The 15,687-nt window shown below is 52.0% G+C and overlaps 2 protein-coding genes across 3 annotated transcripts; both read left to right on the forward strand.

The window, feature by feature from the left end:
* The first annotated feature begins 532 nt into the window (after positions 1-532).
* Positions 533-9,058, forward strand: E2f4 (E2F transcription factor 4). 2 transcript variants are annotated; one of them, XM_036188164.1, is made up of 10 exons: positions 533-865; positions 1,259-1,368; positions 1,497-1,658; positions 1,977-2,020; positions 2,855-2,916; positions 3,123-3,420; positions 4,429-4,581; positions 7,838-7,885; positions 8,085-8,129; positions 8,221-9,058. In XM_036188164.1, the coding sequence occupies exons 1-10, from the start codon at positions 731-733 to the stop codon at positions 8,334-8,336; spliced, it is 1,173 nt and encodes a 390-aa protein (XP_036044057.1). In that variant the 5' UTR covers positions 533-730; the 3' UTR covers positions 8,337-9,058. The 2 variants fall into 2 exon arrangements, with proteins under 2 accessions (XP_036044057.1, XP_036044056.1); XM_036188163.1 differs by having other exon boundaries at positions 539-865; positions 4,360-4,581.
* A 326-nt stretch (positions 9,059-9,384) lies between these two features.
* Elmo3 (engulfment and cell motility 3) lies at positions 9,385-13,658 on the forward strand. The gene is made up of 20 exons (XM_036188165.1): positions 9,385-9,529; positions 9,671-9,711; positions 9,801-9,873; positions 10,028-10,078; positions 10,251-10,420; positions 10,513-10,612; positions 10,696-10,847; positions 10,934-11,012; positions 11,116-11,166; positions 11,248-11,370; positions 11,457-11,588; positions 11,680-11,781; positions 11,883-11,991; positions 12,100-12,236; positions 12,325-12,488; positions 12,588-12,700; positions 12,780-12,884; positions 12,990-13,072; positions 13,163-13,249; positions 13,333-13,658. The coding sequence occupies exons 1-20, from the start codon at positions 9,452-9,454 to the stop codon at positions 13,543-13,545; spliced, it is 2,163 nt and encodes a 720-aa protein (XP_036044058.1). The 5' UTR covers positions 9,385-9,451; the 3' UTR covers positions 13,546-13,658.
* Positions 13,659-15,687: the final 2,029 nt, after the last annotated feature.

Below are 15,687 nucleotides of genomic sequence, written 5' to 3' on the forward strand. Positions count from 1 at the left end.
GCCAGGCGGTGGTGGCGCACGCCTTTAATCCCAGCACTCGGGAGGCAGAGCCAGGCGGATCTTTGTGAGTTCGAGGCCAGCCTGGGCTACCAAGTGAGTTCCACGAAAGGCGCAAAGCTACCCAGAGAAACCCTGTCTCGAAAAACAAACAAACAGGGTGGGGATTTAGCTCAGTGGTAGAGCGCTTGCCTTGCGAGCTCAAGGCCCTGGGTTCGATCCTCAGCTCAAAAACAAACAAACAAACAAAACAAAAACAGCAAGGAAGCCTTCAGGAGCAGTTGTAAGTTAATAGGCTAAGTTTATCAGGTGATATGTCTTCCCTTCCCTAGAAGGGGTTGGGGGGGGTGTCGGGCAGCTAGTAGTTTGGAGGCAAGTTAGCAAGGAAAATTTGGGTGGTTCCCTCTTCTCTACTGCCGGGACTGCTCACTGACATTCCCCCACCCCCACTTCCTCCTATACAATTTGTCAGGTCTCCTAGCAGCTGCCCTAGGTAAGGGTTGCTTTCGTCTTCTTTGCGAATGGTACATTTGCTGATGGTCCCCGAAGTTTTACGCCCAGATCTGCAGACAGGAATTGCACCAGATACCCTGGGAGGGCGCGAGACGGAAGCGGAAGCAGCGGTGATAGCTCCGGTGGCCCGGCGACTAAGAACGGAAGCGGAAGTGGCACCGCCGCCGGCCTGGCCTGGCCTGGCTGAGGGGTGGCGGCGGGCGGCGGGCGGGCGGGCGCGATGGCGGAGGCCGGGCCACAGGCGCCACCGCCCCCGGGTACTCCAAGCAGGCACGAGAAGAGTCTGGGGCTTCTCACCACCAAGTTTGTGTCGCTTCTGCAGGAAGCCAAGGACGGCGTGCTTGACCTCAAGCTGGTGCGGCCCGGGCTGAGTGAGGGGCGACAGGGGAGATGCTGGACCAGGCCTGGACCAGTAGCGGGAACCACTGGGCTGCCCCGCTAGGTCCTCCAACAGCCGGCCGCCACCCGAGAGAGGCGGGGGGCTGTTTTCATTCACTCCGGCCACAGAGTCAGCTCTGAGTCGGGGCTGCAGGTGCTGGCCCTCGTGGCCCTCCGTGGCTAGCACGGGGAAACGAGCATCAGAATATCGGGACACAGCTAAGCCAAGCCTTTCCCCAGCACACTGCTGGAGTGACTGGGAGGAACTCCGGGGCAGGGGACACAGACTTCCCCACTCCTCCAGACTAAAGGGAGCAGGGTACACAGTTAAGAGCGGGGCTAGCATTCTCCATTCTCTTATACTTACCAGGCAGCCGACACTCTAGCTGTGCGCCAGAAACGGCGGATTTACGACATCACCAACGTGTTGGAAGGTATTGGTCTGATCGAGAAAAAATCCAAGAACAGCATCCAGTGGAAGTGAGTCGGGATGGATGTTAGCGAGGGCAGAAGTGTGGGGTGTGGGATGATGGCTGTAGGAGAGAGCAGAGGTATGGGACCCAGAGTTCTCAGCAGCCCCTCTCAAGCCTCTCGTTCCTCTGGCTCAGGGGTGTGGGGCCAGGCTGCAATACCCGGGAAATTGCCGACAAGCTGATTGAACTCAAGGCAGAGATCGAGGAGCTGCAGCAGCAAGAGCAAGAACTTGACCAACACAAGGTGTGGGTGCAACAGAGCATCCGGAATGTCACAGAGGACGTCCAGAACAGCTGATATCCTCCGGCAGTCCCTGCTCTGGGGAGTGGGCAAGGGGTCCTCAGCTGGTTTTGCTCTATGGAGCTTTGGGCCCTGTCCCTTCTTGGGAGAATGATCCTGCAGCCCCTGGTCAGATTCAGACTTGAGGCTCCCTTCTCTCCCAATCTTAGCCCATGATCCTTACCCACTTGGACCCCAGGTTCCAGAACAGCTTCTGAGGGCTTGCTTCTGAGGGCTTGCTTGTGTGTCAGACATCTGCTAAAACACTGGGTCTTCTGTGGTCTGCCATCTGGCACAGTAAGAAGGGCATCAGCTGTTCTCCTTAACCCCCACACCTTGGCCTACGTGACTCATGAAGATATCTGCAGATGCTTTGCTGGTGAGCAGAGCCTGGGAAGGGGGAGATGGAGGTGGGACTGAGCTAAGCTACAGAGACCTGAGCATCAGGTTCAGTGCTCAAGGAGATGTTCCGTCTCCTAAGAGGGCTCCTGATGCCTGCTTAAAGAGAAACCAGGCAGAGTCTCAGTATAAAAGTCACTGGAGCTCTGTAGAGACCAACAATACTGAGGGTACAAGGGTCTCAGTGTGTCCCTAAGTTTGGTTCTTAGATATGATAGAGGAAAAGGGAGAATGTGTATGTTTGTGCACAGTCTTTCATACTTGTATTCCAAGGGTGGGGTGGGGTCAGTGGTGTCCATTTCTAATCTGTAGTTAGTGTATATAGGAGCTGTTCCTTCTTCTATTCCATCTTGTATCTTGGTCTTGGGAAAACTTAGATCTGTTTCTAGGGATCAGTGTCATTGGATGAGTGAGGGGCTACCTGTGTCCGGTGACTTCACTCCAGAATGTGATTATACTTTAATCCTAGCACTTGGGAGGCAGAGGAGAGATGTCTGAGTTTGAAGTCAGCCTGGTATACACTGCAAGTTCCAGGACAGCCAGAGCTGTTACACAAAGAAACCCTGTCTCGAAAAAACAAACAAAAAAGACTCAAAAGGAAGAAAAAAAGTGTTTGTACCGGATTTTCTGGTTACTGAACATAAGTCTTTGGGGTGAGAAGAGTTGTAGCTCTACCTAGCACTCTGGGGTGGTAGAGGCTTAATATTCAGTCTCTTAGAGACTATGGTCTCTTGTCCTGCTCCAGTGAACAGACACTTCCTGTCCTAGCTCAGAATGCACTCACAGGCCCTGACCCATTCCCCTGTCATTCTAGGAGACACCCTCCTTGCCATCCGGGCCCCATCGGGCACCAGCCTAGAGGTGCCCATCCCAGAGGTAGGTGTTCATCCCTGGAAGGCGGTGTCAACTGAGGGCGGATACTGGCTGTGGAGCTTGATAAGTTCTGGGTGGGGTAGGTAGGCCTGGAGTTTGGGGTTATCTGGGCGGATTGGCAGCCAGAGGAGTGGGATGACAGCCTGGCTTTCACCAAAGTCAGGCGGGAGCCTTGCCTGCTTGCAATTCTACTTTGTGCCCATCTCCAGGGTCTCAATGGTCAGAAGAAGTACCAGATTCACTTGAAGAGCATGAGTGGTCCCATCGAGGTGCTGCTCGTGAACAAGGAGGCATGGAGTTCACCACCTGTGGCTGTGCCTGTACCTCCCCCTGAGGATCTGCTCCAGAGTCCACCTGCTGTTTCTACCCCTCCACCTCTGCCCAAGCCTGCATTAGCTCATCCCCAAGAAACCTCTCGTCCATGCAGTCCCCAGCTAACTGTCCCCGCTCCCGTCCTTGGCAGCACTGAAGTCTCAGGGGTGGCAGGACAGACAGCTGAGATTGCAGGTGAGACACTGGTAAGATGTGATGGGTTGTTTTCTGGAGCCCACAAGAAGGTGCCTGTGTTATGGAGTACTGGACTAAGAATTGGACGAGGCTGCTGGGTCCTTGCCTAGCTTTCCTTGGTGTCACAGTGAATGTGCCCTTTTAAATGACCTTTTTCCTTTATTTGTGGGGGAGGCATGCCCCACATTCATGTGGAGGTCAGATGACAACTTGAAGAGATTGGTTCTCTCCTTTTTTTTTTTTTTTTGTTTTTTGTTTTTTTTTTTTTTGGGGGTGGGAGGTTTTGAGACAGGGTTTCTCTGTGTAGTTTTGGTGCCTATCCTGGATCTCACTTTGTAGACCAGGCTGGCCTCAAACTCACAGAGATCCACCCGCCTTTTTTTTTTTTTAGTTTTATTTATTGCATAAATTAAATTACATAGTGTTCTGTCTGCATGTATGCCTGCAGGCCAGAAGAAGGCAACAGATCTTATTACAGATGGTTTTGAGCCACCATGTGGTTGCTGGGAATTCAACTCAGTCTGGAAGAGCAGTCAGTGCGCTTAACCTCTGAGCCATCTCTCCAGCCCTGTTCTCTCCTTTAATATGGGTTCTGGGGATCGAACTCAGGTCATCAGGTTTGGCCACAAGTGTCTTTACTCACTGGCCATCTCACTTGCCATGAATATGCCTTTTCTAACAAGGAAGCTTTGACTGTACGAAGCATTAGTAGGGAAGTTTATCTCAAATTGAACAGTATCTAATGGATCCTGGCAACCCGAGTCTCCCTCCTCCAGGACTTGTGCTCCATCTTCAGTGATCTTTTCTAGATTGCTCCTTGGTAACTGGTGGTGGCTAATTCTCCTTGAGCTTGGGTACCAGCATGTGGTCATCCTGGTCAAGTTCTAGGATCCATTTCCTGACTCCATGTGATGATTGGGTTTGGGGGTGTGGTTGCAGTGAGTGGTGGCCCTGGAACTGAAAACAAGGATGGTGGTGAGCTCAGCTCACTCCCGCTGGGTCTGACAGCACTGGACACTCGGCCTCTGCAGTCTTCTGCCCTCCTGGACAGCAGCAGCAGCAGCAGCAGCAGCAGCAGTAGCAGCAGCAGCAGCAGCAGCAGTTCATCTGGCCCCAACCCTTCTACCTCCTTTGAGCCCATCAAGGCAGACCCCACAGGTGGTGAGTGCTTACTGGGGGGGGGGGGGAGCAGGGAAAGCCAGCCCAATGCTCTGTCAAGCACACAGCTAGAAAGTGCCTTCCCTGCTAGCCCTGTTCTCTGCAGCCAGGCAAGGGTGTCTATTCTCAGGGTCAGTGCTGGTGCCTTTTGCCCCCTTCCTAGAACTTCAGTCCCCATTTGCCACCATTTGGAACATCACAGAGCCCCACTAATTGAGATTTGTTAAACTTTGTACTCACCTTACCATTCTAGTTTCCTTTCTACGTTCTAGATGCCTTTAAAAAGTAATCCATGTTCTCTCTCTCTCACACACACACACACCCCTCCCGCTGTAGCTCTTGGCTCAGCCCCTAGCCCAGCAGGTTTCTGGAGTTAGGTTAGGTCTGGTGCTTTCTTGGTCCTCTGAAGTTCTTTCTCCTCTGTCTTTACTCTCAGCTCTTGGCTTAAATGTTGGTACTTCCATATCATACCCAGGGAGAGCCTCAGCTCTAGGGATAATGGGCTTCAGCCTCTGCATCGTCTCACCACATCTCTGTGTCTGACATCATCTTCTGTTTCCCTGGAGGACACCTCATTCCTGCATATCTTCACCTGAACTTGTCCACCCTGCTCCCAGTTTGACTTTCTTCATCACTGGCCCTAGTCACCAGGCTTGAGACACCTGTCACCCCAGTTCTTGATCCCTCTGTTGTCCACCCCATACCAGCCAAGTGGAGTCTGTGAAGCATCTCTTCTCATCCCTCTTCTCATCCTCAGCACTCCAGATAACTATGAGCATCTTAATTATGCCAGACTTATAGTCATCCTTTCCTTTAAAGCTTCTTTATTTTAGTAATTTCATCCATGTATACAATGTGGTTTTTTAGATGGTTGGTTTTTGTTTGCTTGTTTTTTCTTTTCTTCGGGGCTGAGGACCGAACCCAGGACCTTGTGCTTGCTAGGCAAGCACTCTACCACTGAGCTAAATCCCCAACTCCTCAATGTGGTTTTTTATTGTTGTCTTTTTGAGAGAGGTTGCCTATGTAGCCGTGGCTGTCCTAGACTTGCTATGTAGACCAGGCTGGCTCTGCTTCCTGAGTGCTGGGATTAAAGGTGTGCGCCACCACACCCAGCTCTGTGTATTTTGATCATTTACAACCCAGATCTCCCTTCACCCTCCTAGTACTTTTCTTCCATCTTTGTCTCTTTTTTGTTTGTTTGTTGATAGAGGGTTTCTCTGTGTAGCTTTGCACCTTTGCTGGAACTCACTCTGTAGCCCAGGCTGGCCTCGAACTCACAGAGATCCACCTACCTCTGCGTCTTGAGTGCTGGGACTAAAGGCGTGCACCAACACCACCACCCCCACCACCCCACCCCACCCCCAGCTTCATCTCTTTTTTATAACCCATTCTTTCTTATTAGTACTACATGCAAGCACAGATCCAAAGAAAAATGACTCTCGGCCGGGCAGTGGTGGTGCACACCTTTAGTCCCAGAACTCGTGAGGCAGAGGTAGGTGGATCTCTGTGAGTTCGAGGCCAGCCTGGTCTACACAGAGTGAGTTCCAGGAAAGGCACAAAGCTACACAGAGAAACCCTGTCTCAAAAGAAAAATGACTCTCCCTTTCTTTCCCAGCTAGTTGGCTGGCTTGGTCTTCTGTAGGTAACCATAGCTGCTTATGAATTCATGAGTATAATGACAATGTTATATCCAAAAGACATTTCACAACACTCTTCCCCAACCTGTGGCTTGTACATTTTTATTTATTTAATTTATTTGGCTTGTACTTTCTTTCCATGCCCTCATCAGCACTGTTTCTTATTCTCAGCACTTGATCAGTTATGAATTTCTGCATTGACTACTGCTGCCCATTTTCTCTGATCAACATATAAAAATTTAGGCTGAGCAGTGGTGACGCACGCCTTTAGTCCCAGCACCTGAGAGGCAGAGCCAGGCGGATCTCTGTGAGTTCGAGGCCAGCCTGGTCTACAGAGACAAGCACCAAAACTACACAGAGAAACCCTGTCTCGAAAAACAAAACAAACAAACAAAAATTAGATGGTTTGATGGTATGCCTATTTAGCAAAGCAATAGAAGTAAGTTCCTCCCCTGGGGTCTATGATCTCCTCAGCCATGGGTCTTGGCAAGGTTTACAGTATCAGGCATGAATTACTTCCTATGGAACTGGCCTCAAATCTAAGCAGAATGATCTTGGTACCCTTGTGACAGTTATGCCACTATTGCCTGGTAGGTTGGTATTACTAATGAATAACTTTTCTGCAATGCAATCCTGACTGGAATTTCTCTGTTTATAAATATGGCTGGGGATACTGCTCAGTGCAGAATGTCTGCTAAGCATGTATGAAGACGTGTTCAATCACCAGAAACAAAAAGTACTGGGGGATGGAGAAATTGTACATATGTACTGTTTCATGAAATATGATCTTTTTATCCCTGTAATGTGGGTTTCAGGGATTGGAGTTAGGATGTCAGGCTTTAAGACAAGCACTTGCACCCACTGAGTTATCTGACTGGCCTCCCAAAATCCAAACTTTTAAAAATTATTGTATGCTGGGCAGTGGTGGTGCACACCTTTAATTCTAGCACTCGGGAGGCAGAGGCAGGCGGATCTCTGTGAGCTTGAGGACAGCCTGGTCTAGAAAGCAAGTTCCGGGACAGCCAGGACTATAGAGAGAAACCCTGTCTCAAAAAAAAAAAAACCAAAAAACAACAATGTGTATGTGAATTGAACTGGAATTACAAGTGATTGTGAGCTGCCTGGTGTGGGTACCAAACTCAGGTCCTCTGAAGAGCAGGAAACACTCTTACCACTAACTAAGCCATCTCTCCAGCCCTAAACATCAACTTCTGAGCCCTGCATGTAACATTCCATCATGGTCTGCTTCCCATGTGTGTCCTCCCAATCAGAGGTTTGTAGTAGGTTCATCACACTAGCCAAAGGCCAGAGTAGGTACCCAAGAAGGGGTAGATGGGACATCTTCTTTCAGAGAAGGTGTGCACCCCCAGCTCAGAAAGAGATTGGAGTTTTGCAGTGTCTTTAAGTTAGAATGGCTGTACTTGTCACCTGCTGTGGGCCTTTGGTAGCCTTGGCTCAGCACTGAGGAATTGAGGTCAACAGACAAGACACCTATACCTCAGATAGGGCCAACATTTCCTCAGCTGTGTGGAGCCCTGGGGCGTAATGATAGATGACCTGAAAGTCGGACTATCGTGGGACCCAGCTGAACCTCCTTTGAGCTTAGCTTTCTTCTCTTTCAGTTCTGGATCTCCCCAAAGAGTTGTCAGAAATCTTCGACCCCACACGAGGTAGGCTGTGTTCCTCCTTTAGAGTGGATGTAGGGCGTAAGGAACATAATTTTTGAGTTCCCTTCTAAGGATTATGTTGTGCTGGGTATCCCAGAAAAAGGGTGAGGCTTCTAATGGGTGTGCATATGAGTCTTATTTATGGGCTTTGGTGGGTGGAGAGGTGAGAGCCGGAATCTGAGTAAATTGTGTTCATTCCCAGAGTGCATGAGCTCTGAGCTGCTGGAGGAATTGATGTCTTCAGAAGGTGCGTAGCCCAGGAAGATGGGGAGAGCTTTGAGCAGGGGGTGGGTGGCAGCTGGGGGTTTTGGCCTAAGACAGCCTAATGCTCTCTGCAGTGTTTGCCCCCCTCCTCCGACTTTCTCCACCCCCTGGAGACCACGATTACATCTACAACCTGGACGAGAGTGAAGGTGTCTGTGATCTCTTTGATGTTCCCGTTCTCAACCTCTGACCACAGGGGCATGTCCTGTGCAGCTGCAACCCACACTGTCTGGGCTGGGAGCCAACTAGGGACTGCCCCAGCCCCCACCCCAGCCCCGAGCCCCTGACTCTTGGCTTACTCAGTCTTCCCCAGTTGCTCAGTTCTGGCCATGTGACCCTGTCTTGCACTGACACTTGTACTGTGCTAGTAGAGCAGGGGAGAGAGCTTAGCCCTCTCTACATGGAGCCCAAAGTGTTTGCCTTCTCTCTTCTGAAGCCTTCCCCTGCCAGGCTCAGCTGCCACCCAGTGGCATAGCTGTCCTGTTCCTACCAGCCACTCTTCTCCTACGGAGGGAAAGGGGGTGAAGCTGGGTAGTTGCTAGCTACCACCCTAACTTCCTTTCCCACCTGCTCACCCTGCAGCTTCTGGACTTCTCATGTGCCCCCTTTCTGCCATGCCCTGAGACCTGGAACTTGGGGATGGCCATGGTGGAGGGGTTAATAAGAAGGAATTGGTGTGTCTAGGAATCTGGGTGGGCTGGTACCTGGAGTGGCCCAACCTCCTGATACCCCATACTCACTCCCTTCACTTCCGTTTATTCACTTACCCTCATTTAGAGCCATTTGCAGAGATTTAGAAAGATTTACAGTAACGAATGGATTCCTATAAAGATTATTTTTATACTTTTTTCAGCAAAAGGAAATTGTAATATTTGTACAGCATCCAAGTGAATAAAGACATGCCTAAGGCTATCTCTGATCTGTTTCTTTGGGGCCCCTCCCTGGGACTACTGGGTTGTTGCAACTGGGTGGGTCACCTTACTGGAATGGGAGGTGTGGCTGCTGTGTAGGATGCCTGCCCTTCCAGTCTTCACCGGCTGCACCTTGGCGTGGGGCGGGGCCAGGCCTTCTCAGTGGGGCGGAACGGGTCAGGGCAGGCTGGGTCCTACCCTCCTACCCCTGAGATTAACCCGGAACTAACAGGCTCCTTTGGTAAGGCCTTGGAGCCAGATTGGTAACCTGAACTGTGAGTGCTGGCCACCCGAGCCAGGCTTTAGACAGAGAGGGCCTAGCCCCAAACGAGGTGCACCCTGGGCGGGAGGTGGCACAGTTGTGCAAAGTGCCGACGGCCCCAGCGGCAGGACTATGGCGCCCCCGAGGAACGTGGTGAAGATCGCCGTTCAGAAGTCTGACGCCATCCCACAGCTTATCCAGCTAGACCAGGTCAATGGGACTGTCCGACCTCCCCGCCCCCCCACTTCTGGATTGTTCCTCTTCCCTCGGGCTAGCCCAACCCACCCCTCTTAGAAACTCCCTCATCCCAACTCCTTACCCTAGCGCCTTGAATGACAACTCCACTTGCAGGCAAAGCCCCTGGCCACTGTGCTGAAGGAGGTGTGTGATGTGTAAGTAGGAATGGGCAAAAGTGGGAGAAGGGCAGGGACAGGTGGAGAGGTGACCCTTGACTTCCGTCGCTGAGCTCTCTGCCCCACAGGTGGAACGTGACTGACTCGGAACGCTATGCCCTGAAGTTTGCTGATGGGCACAAGAGATACATCACTGAGAATGTGAGCTCCCTCCCAGCCCCACACTGCACAGGGCTTTAATTTATTAATTCTCCCTGCTCTGAATGTGAGTTCTTTTACTGTCCCCCAACAGATGATCCTGGTTGACCATTTCCCAGAGCCCTCTAACTTTGCTCCTTTCTGCTGTTTCCTCCAGAACCGCACGGAGATCAAGAATGGAAGCATCCTGTGCCTCGGCACTGCCCCAGTAATGCTCCCCCCACCCCCGCCGGGTCCCTTTGCTGCCTAGTGGCTTCTGCTGCGGGTCTGGTGGCCCCAGCTCCTTAGTGCCCCACCTAGTGGACACCCAGGCCATCACATTTGCAGTTCCAGTAACGTTCTAGTCTAACCACTTCATCTTCTTTTCTGCTCCTGCTTAGGACCTGGAGGCCCAGCAGCTGCTGGGTGGGTTGCAGAGTACAAGTCGTGAAGGGTGCTATCAAGCCCTGAAAAACCTGGTCCCGCTGGCCTCAGACATGACCTTTGCCCAGGAGGTCATCAGCCGTGATGGGCTTCAGAGACTAAGTGCCATCATTGAAAATGGGGATGAGTGAGCACAGGGCCGTCTGTGGTGGACTGGGGGACATAGCAGGGCTTGGGAATCTTGGTCTGATCCTACTCATCCCCAGATGTTCTTTGTAGCCTAGGGGAGATGCTGGCCCTTGGTCTAAGGGCTTTCTTGGAGCTCATGGAACATGGCGTGGTGTCTTGGGAGACACTGAGCATCCCCTTTGTCAGGAAGGTGTGTGTTCTCTTCCAGGGGCAGTGGAGCAGTGCCCGCATCTAGCCCTCGTGAATGGCAGTGACATCCTCTATCCCTTACAGGTGGTATCTTATGTGAACATGAACCTGATGGATGCCTCTGTGCAGCCCTTAGCCCTCAGGCTGCTGGAGAGTGTGACTTTGAGCAGCCCTGCCCTGGGCCAGCTGGTGAAGAGTGAGGTGACACTGGATAGGCTGCTGGTGCACCTGCAGGTGTAAGCCTCTAGGGTACAGTATGAACGGGGAAGAGCAGAACTGGCCTCTAGCTGTACAGCTGAGCCTGTTCCTCCTCTTGCCATAGAATGAACCAGCAGCTGCAAACCAAGGCCATGGCATTGCTGACAGCCCTGCTGCAGGGGGCCAGCACTGCTGAGCGGAAGGTGAGTGTTCTGTCCAGGGTGACCAAATGAAGTACAGCAGCTGGTGGGTGCTGTGTTGCAGCTAAGAGCAAAATCCTCTAACCCCCCTTCTTGCCTGTTGCAGCATATGCTTGACTACCTATGGCAGAGGAATCTTCGCCAGTTCATCTACAAGGTAGGATGGAGCAGGCCAGGGAGACCCTCTCCCCAGTCCTCCCTTCCCAGTGAGTCTTACTCAAGCCTGGCTGTTTTCCAGAATATCATCCACAGTGCAGCACCCATGGGCGATGAGATGGCTCACCACCTGTATGTACTGCAGGCTCTTACACTGGGGTTGCTGGAACCACGGATGCGGACGCCACTTGACCCCTACAGCCAGGTGCACAGAGGTACAAAGGCTGGAGGGTTACCTAGAATTCTGATTTGAATCTATGGTCTTGACATGCTCCTCCCCATTGACTTCAGGAACAGCGGGAGCAGCTGCAGGCTCTGCGCCAGGCAGCCTTTGAACCAGAGGGGGAGTCCTTGGGCACAGGACTGAGTGCTGACCGCCGCCGCTCTCTCTGTGTCCGAGAGTTCCGAAAGCTAGGCTTCTCTGTGAGTGACCCTACCTTAGTCCCACCCACACCTCCACCTGGCTACAGTTATTCTGTGGCCCTTCCTGAGCTGCCCGTGCTCCCATCTCCAGAACAGCAATCCAGCCCAGGACCTGGAGCGTGTGCCCCCGGGCCTGCTGGCCCTGGACAACATGCTCTACTTCTCCAGGCATGCACCCAGTGCATACAGTCGGGTTAGTAACAGAGTGGGGCAAGGGGGGACGGCAGCAGCCCAACTCCTTCAGGGTCTCCATGGAGTCCTTCCTGTTGCCATCCTCCTTTCCCACTGCCGTAGTTCGTGTTGGAGAACAGTAGCCGAGAGGACAAGCATGAGTGTCCCTTTGCCCAGAGCAGCATTCAGCTGACAGTGTTGCTGTGTGAGCTGCTCCACGTTGGGGAGCCTTGTGAGTTGAGCTAGATCCAGTGTATTTGGGGTCAGGGGACGGAAGGGCAGAGAGGGCCAGGGGCTGTAGACACTTTCTCCCTGAGCCCCTCCTGCCCCCCCGCTCCAGGCTCCGAGACAGCCCAGGACTTCTCACCCATGTTCTTCAGCCAAGACCACAGTTTCCATGAGCTCTTTTGTGTGGCTATCCAGCTGCTGAATAAGACCTGGAAGGAAATGCGGGCAACACGGGAAGATTTTGACAAGGTGGGTGGGGTGGAAACAGCAAGGCCAGGGGCCATTTCTGGAAAGGGGTCCTGAACTCAGGTCCTACACTGAGCTTTGGTGGTCCTAGGTAATGCAGGTGGTTCGGGAGCAGCTAGCCCGGACGCTGGCTCTGAAGCCCACCTCCCTGGAGCTCTTCCGAACCAAAGTGAATGCTCTCACCTATGGGGAAGTGTTGAGGCTGCGACAGACAGAACGGCTGCACCAGGAGGGCACTCTGGCCCCTCCTATACTGTGAGTTGGGAGGGTTCCACAGTCTCTGCCCCCACCTCCCCAGTGCCCTGTGCCATGCTCCAGGCCAGCCCCGGTTAATGACTCCCACTCTCCATCCAGGGAGTTGCGGGAGAAGTTGAAGCCAGAGCTCATGGGCCTGATCCGCCAGCAGCGTTTGCTCCGACTCTGTGAGGGGATGCTCTTCCGCAAGATCAGCAGCCGGAGACGCCAGGGTCTCTGAATGGGCTAATGCTGGGTGGGGTGTTAGGGTTTAGCGTCTCTCTCATCACCCCTCTCTTCCCTTTTTGGCAGACAAGCTGTGGTTCTGCTGTTTATCCCCCAACCACAAAGTGCTGCAGTATGGGGATGTGGAAGAGGGTGCCAACCCACCCACCCTAGAGAGTCTACCTGAGCAGCGTGAGGAGGGCAGGGCTGGGCCCACACCTACTCTCCCTATCCCCAGATGCCCAGATCTTGGGTCAGCCTTGGGCCACGGTGGTCAGCCAAATCTTCTTTCTACAGTCCCTGTAGCAGACATCAGGGCACTCCTAATGGGCAAGGACTGCCCCCACGTCCGGGAGAAGGGCTCTGGGAAGCAGAACAAGGTGACTGCGGTAGGGTCAGAGGCTCCGCCCTCCTCCTCCTGTCTGCCTGTTCCTGTTCCCTACTCAGTGTCCTTGCCCCCACTTTCCTAGGACCTCTGTGAGTTGGCTTTCTCCATCAGCTATGACCATGAGGAGGAAGAAGCACACCTCAACTTCATTGCCCCTTCCAAACGGGATGTAAGTTTCTGGGCGGGGCTGTTGGGCAGATGGGCTGGGGAACAGATAAGCAGACACTCAGAGTTGGCCCTGTCCATCCCTAGTTCTACCTGTGGACAGATGGGCTGAGTGCCCTGCTGGGCAACACCATGGGCAGTGAACAGACTCGGCTAGACCTGGAACAGCTGCTTACTATGGAAACCAAGTTGCGCTTGTTGGAACTGGAGAATGTGCCCATTCCCGAGCAGCCTCCCCCAGTCCCCCCACCCCCCACCAACTTTAACTTCTGCTATGACTTCAGCATCACTGAGCCCTGACTGAAGTTGGCCATGGGCCACAACTGGTGCTGCTGCAGCAGCCACAAAGAGGGATGAAAAGCAGAGACAACCTGACCAGCAGAGTCTCTAGCAGAAATAAAGTTGGCTTGGCTTATAGATATGTGTCAAATCTGCTCTGAACCTGTGGGCTAAGCCTGTTGATAAACATGGACATGTCTTCAAACATAGTAAATGACATAAGGGCACCAGGTAAGACCATACACTTGGACAGCTACTGCCTTTAGAAAGCTGTTGTTGGGTGGAGTCAGGAGCTATTGCCCTTCTTGAAATAAGTCCTTAGCATCATCAGTTCTGGACATGAAGAGAGGGATGCCCTGTCATTTGAGGTAGCAGCCAAAGAGGAGATTGGAATGTCAGCCAATTGACAAGAGAAGTAGCAGGGCTGGACACACTGCCCCAAATGGATACGTTCCTGGGCCTCAGCAACAGGTCTGTCTAGAAGCCGCGCTTTCAGAGGCTCCTGGTAGTCTGCCCTCATTTCCCAACCTTGCTTGGCCCTGGCCCTTGTCCTGCATGGGATGCAGAGTCCTTTGGTGAGAGAGAGGCATGAGGGAGAGATGCAAAGCTGCAGAGAAGGCTGTCAACTCCAAAGGGGTAGATCTGCACAAGAGAATTACGATCTAACTCATGATCGTATGTGAGGTGGTGATCATAGGCAAGCCAGGGTCTGTGGGGGCAGAAGTGCTGAGACAAGGTGGGTCCAGTTGGAGGCAACAGTCACCAACTCCAAGCCCCTAAGACAAATAATTCAGCAATCCAAGGGCCCCACAGGGTAGGCTGTAAGCTACCACTATCCTGAGTAACTTCTATATACAATTCATTACTCCTCAAATACTGTGTTTAACATGTTATTCATCAATGCTATGCCTTAAAATTGATTAAATGGCATTTCCTTTGGAGAAAGTGCTAGCAAAACACTTGGCCCTGCAAAACAAAAACAAAAAACCTGACTACACTTCCAATCTGTAGAGTGTCCATGCTTGGACACAGAGCCTTGCTACTACACTTAGAACAGACTTTGACTTTTGAGTTTAAGGTGGAAATGGAGGGTAGGGGTCCTAGTTGCAGTTAGTGTCCCAATACAGTCAATTTTCAGTATCTTCATTATTTGTCTATGCTACCACCATCTTGGCATAGCCCCCTAACTTCCGGCTTCTAGTCTTGCTCCTCTGATTATTTCAGTAGCTGCCACTCCAACACTGCAAATGTAATGTGATTACATACTCATACATATACCCTATGGTGGTTTGAATGAGAAATGACCCCCATAGGCTCATATATCAGAATGCTTGGTCCCAGTTAGTGGAACTGATTGGGAAGGATTGGTAGGTGTACCCTTGGAGGAGGTATGCACTGGCAATGGGCTTTTGAAGCCTCACCAGGTACAATCTAGTTCTCTGACTGCTGCCTGTGGACCCCACCATGATGGTCATGGACTAACCTGCAACTGTAAGCAAGCCCCCAATTAAATTCCTCCCTTTGTAAGTGCCTTGGTCACAGTGTTTCATCTCAGCAATAGAACAGTAACTAAGACACCTCCTATATTGTTCAGTATCTTACTACTGTTCTATCACCAGGGTTACCAGCTGAGTACTGAGTTGAGCTGGTAGGTTGCACAGACATGTTTTAGACCTTCCATTTGGTCTTCAAGGTTCCTGTTGTCAAGCTAGCATCCTCCCTGTATCCCCTCAGGGCCTACACATACCCCTCCGTACCAGAACCAGCTCCAGTCTATCCATCTGACCTCTACGCCCTCTTCGGCCCTTTTCACTGCCTTGACACCTTCCTTGACCCTCTAAGTTCATTGCTGCCCTAGGTTCCTTGCCCCGGGTGCTAATTCTCTGTTCATACATGTCCTGCACACCAGACTGTTCTGTCTACTGGCTTATTTGCCTCCCTATGGAGTTTGGTGATTGGGAGAACAATGGCACTTCTGAATTCCAAGCTGCAGCACAGTGGCTGCAGGTACTCAGCACAGGCTAGCTGCTTTTAGAACTAATAGACAGACAGACAAAGCATGTGGACACACAGAGGATCACTGGATAGACTACCTCGGAGCTGCTATTGAGAAGTCACTGCCTTTGTTCAGAGGGTTTGGACTATATGACCACTTATGACCCT

The sequence above is a fragment of the Onychomys torridus genome, chromosome 5, assembly GCF_903995425.1.
Source record: "Onychomys torridus chromosome 5, mOncTor1.1, whole genome shotgun sequence".
NCBI lineage: Eukaryota > Metazoa > Chordata > Mammalia > Rodentia > Cricetidae > Onychomys > Onychomys torridus.

What these genes read in the sequence shown, in the direction of transcription:
- E2f4 (XM_036188163.1), top strand. Translation starts at nt 731, where the DNA reads ATGGCGGAGGCCGGGCCACAGGCGCCACCGCCCCCGGGTACTCCAAGC. An exon ending in AAGAACAGCATCCAGTGGAA is followed by an intron (nt 1,369 to 1,496) that starts GTGAGTCGGGAT and finishes CCTCTGGCTCAG; the next exon opens with GGGTGTGGGGCCAGGCTGCA. An exon ending in AATCTTCGACCCCACACGAG is followed by an intron (nt 7,886 to 8,084) that starts GTAGGCTGTGTT and finishes GTTCATTCCCAG; the next exon opens with AGTGCATGAGCTCTGAGCTG.
- Elmo3 (XM_036188165.1), top strand. Translation starts at nt 9,452, where the DNA reads ATGGCGCCCCCGAGGAACGTGGTGAAGATCGCCGTTCAGAAGTCTGAC. An exon ending in AGCTTATCCAGCTAGACCAG is followed by an intron (nt 9,530 to 9,670) that starts GTCAATGGGACT and finishes CTCCACTTGCAG; the next exon opens with GCAAAGCCCCTGGCCACTGT. An exon ending in GCTCTGGGAAGCAGAACAAG is followed by an intron (nt 13,073 to 13,162) that starts GTGACTGCGGTA and finishes CCACTTTCCTAG; the next exon opens with GACCTCTGTGAGTTGGCTTT.